The following is a 3,256-nucleotide window of genomic DNA, read 5'->3' as shown; positions in this document are numbered from 1 at the left end:
TTGATAAAATCAATTTGTTGCAGCCAAGAGGTTGATGCAGACTAACCAAAAATCAATAGGATGTAACAACAAATCTAAACATGAAAACTAGTTGAGCTGTTCAATGAAACAAATAGAACATATTGAAGAATTAGTGAGATCTAAATTAACTTTCAGTAGAAAAATATAAAAACTAATACCACAAAAACCATCAAACATGTTTTGTATTTGTTGTTGTTAATTCTTTAGTTCAGGATAAATCAATGTTCAGAAATGAACAACAACTTATAGCTCCTCTCATAAAAAGAAAAGAGAAAAATGGAATTCTCATCATCGATAACAGAAATTAAAATTGCACTGGCAAAATATCATAGGAACTAATTCACTTACTGAGAACTTAGAACATCTTAATTACCAATAACTTTTAGCTTCAAAAATAAAATTTCTGTTGCATATGATCATGTTATATGATCATGTTGAGTGGTGCATCTATATGCTGTATTTCCAAAATAACAGTGACTTGAAGATTAACTAGTAAAGTTTCTGAAACAGCAAGAATATAGTTAATAAGGATTAATGCTGTAAAGAATCCTTCACTTCTTGTATAAATGAAGTTCTTTCACTTTGATCCCTCAATTTTTTATCGAGATTTTGAAGAGAGCTATGACCATTTGCGCTAAAGCTTACGTGTATAGATACACGTCTTGTCGACTAGTGTCTCCTTCATGTTCAGAAAGAATATTCAACATGTAGTTTGAAATAATTGAGACTTTATAGATTTTAGTACCACTTCCTTGATCTAGGGTTAGAACTAGACTAATGGCAGACAATGGTCAGAATTACTTAACTATTGTTCTTGCTCATCATAATGTTCACACTGCACTATCTATTTTTTCCCTCCATTCGATGTAATGAGTTCTCTATAGTCTATGATCCTCACATGACCCCTATATTTGCACTGTTTATTACTATAATTGTTCTTATCTCGGTGTCCAAAGTACAAAATCTAACCGAGATTGTCTATGTACTAGCTACCATATTTGGCATAAAATTTACTAAATAATAAGATGATCAACATACTGTGCACTGAATTTGTTAGGAAATAATAGTACGGCAACTTCTCCTGTAGCTTGAAGACAACTTAGAGAATTTTGCTATATATTTTTTCATACTGAAGTTGCAAAGAGAATATGTTAAGTTGCCTCACATGGATTGTTTTGTCTACATTTTCCTTTTATACCATCTAGTTAACTCGTTATCTATGTATTGCTAGGGTTTCATGCAACACTGATAAGTAAAGTGAGATAAACAAAGTATTGATCAGATTTTTTTTATTACTTGTATACTGAAAATAGTAGCTTTCTTTTATGAAATCAAGAACCTACTTTTTCTATTTGATAACCAGCATCTAATAATATGTTGCTGCAGTATCTTTCTTTTGATATATGCATGCATCTCATAGGAGTTATATATGAAGCCCTAAGTAACCATGCCATTCTCCCATAAGCTGCAAAAAATTGCCTTGAGATGCTCACACACAATCAAACTGGCCATGAGGAAGCTGACTAAAGTTCATAAAAAGAAAACAAGATTCACTATAGTACATACAATCCTTATTCTTATGTCAAAAAGTGTGGCTGTTCTTTAAAACAAGTGGTTCCACTAATAGTTAAGTTGAGGAATGACCAACCGACACACCGAATAATGTTAGGATTTGGAGCACCAATATAATCTTCCTTTCGTGAGTAGTTCAAGAAAAAAAATCCCTGACCATTTACATTCTGCTTTATACTCAAACAGTTGTAAAAGATGTCAGAGCAATTGCTGATATATGTAGTCATGTTGATGTGTTGCCTTCTAAAGGCATGGGAAGTAGGAGCTACATGTGTAAACCTATTCATGGATTTTAGCTTCTCCCTTAATGAGATGGAAGGCATGCCTCAAGGCCACGACTGCAATACCCCCAAAGCCACAAGTGGCTTTTCAGGAGATGCATGCATTAGTGAGCAGCAAGAACATCTACTGCCGATCGCTAATGTGGGACGAATCATGAAGAAAGTACTTCCACCTAATGCCAAGATATCCAAGGAAGCAAAAGAAACCATGCAAGAATGTGCTTCCGAGTTCATTGGCTTCATCACTGGAGAGGCTGCGGACATATGCCACAAGGATGATCGCAAGAGCGTCAATGGAGATGACATTTGTAGTGCTATGAAGACACTTGGGCTTGACTATTACGCGAATGCCACGAGGAGATACTTGCACAGGTACAAGGAACATGAGGAGAATGGATCCACTTCCAAACTTATAAATAGAAACACTGTAATCGATATCGTTGATGAATTGTCTATCTCAAAGGCTGGTTCCTCTGGAAGGTCTCCAATGAATCGTCCAAGAGGTTGATAGTCAAATAGGTTGCAATTAATGGTTATGGAGATGATTTCCTGTTTCTTTTCTATCGCTTTTTTATGATAAAATCTCAGGTGATGAATGTTTATCTAATTCGTGCACCTATCAACCTATGCAGAAAGTGATAATTATATAATCTCTGAACTCATATCAGTCGCAGCAAAGAAAATATAGTAGAATATGATGCATATTGATATTGAGCAGGTGTTTGAAATGTAATACATCACTGCACTTTTAAAAACATCAACAAACTGATATTATATGATTAGATTTCAAAACAAGCTTAGAATTTTCTTAGAATAGACAGCATGTTCTTTCTTTGGAGCTTCAATATGAATTGATGAATACTTGTTTCAGATTTCTAACTCTAAATTTGGGAGAATTGGGTTGCTTCATTATACAAGGGACTAAAAAGAGAAGGAGCAATGAGAATACATTTTTCTCTCTAGATAAACTAGAGGTATGGATCGAAAATCCCAAGATTAACCATTTTGGCAAAGAAAAAAAAAACAATTACAAAGACAAAAAAGATAATCATCAAAGCAAAGTTTTATATTATGGCTTATAACTTCTCTAATCTATCAAAACAATGAGTCAGTAGAATTGAATCCACATAAAATTCATCTTGATCTGACAACAAATCGAACTTGTTGGAGCAGTTGATGTAAGCCATCTCAGCATATATTGACATTTGAGGTGCCAAGTGTATGTAAATTTATGATGCTGTGAAAATCTATTGACATTTACAGTTCTTATAAAGGCCATTATTATGTGCAAAATCATATCTAACTATGATGGCTGACTTATTTGTAATAGTCGATCGATATAAGGTAATAAATATATCATCTAGTATAACTTAAATCATGTT

The 3,256-nt window shown here is 33.7% G+C and overlaps 1 protein-coding gene across 1 annotated transcript; it reads left to right on the top strand.

Moving 5' to 3' along the window:
- The first annotated feature begins 1,788 nt into the window (after window positions 1-1,788).
- On the top strand, window positions 1,789-2,382 carry LOC141812172 (nuclear transcription factor Y subunit B-1-like). The gene has a single exon (XM_074700210.1). It carries the CDS (start codon window positions 1,789-1,791, stop codon window positions 2,380-2,382), a length of 594 nt encoding a protein of 197 aa, XP_074556311.1.
- Window positions 2,383-3,256: the final 874 nt, after the last annotated feature.

Source organism: Curcuma longa, chromosome 1 (genome assembly GCF_044706935.1).
Source record: "Curcuma longa cultivar G26 ecotype Majalengka, Jawa Barat chromosome 1, ITB_CL_G26_1.1, whole genome shotgun sequence".
Classification (NCBI taxonomy): Eukaryota; Viridiplantae; Streptophyta; class Magnoliopsida; order Zingiberales; family Zingiberaceae; genus Curcuma; species Curcuma longa.
This window is presented reverse-complemented; position numbering and strand designations above follow the sequence as displayed.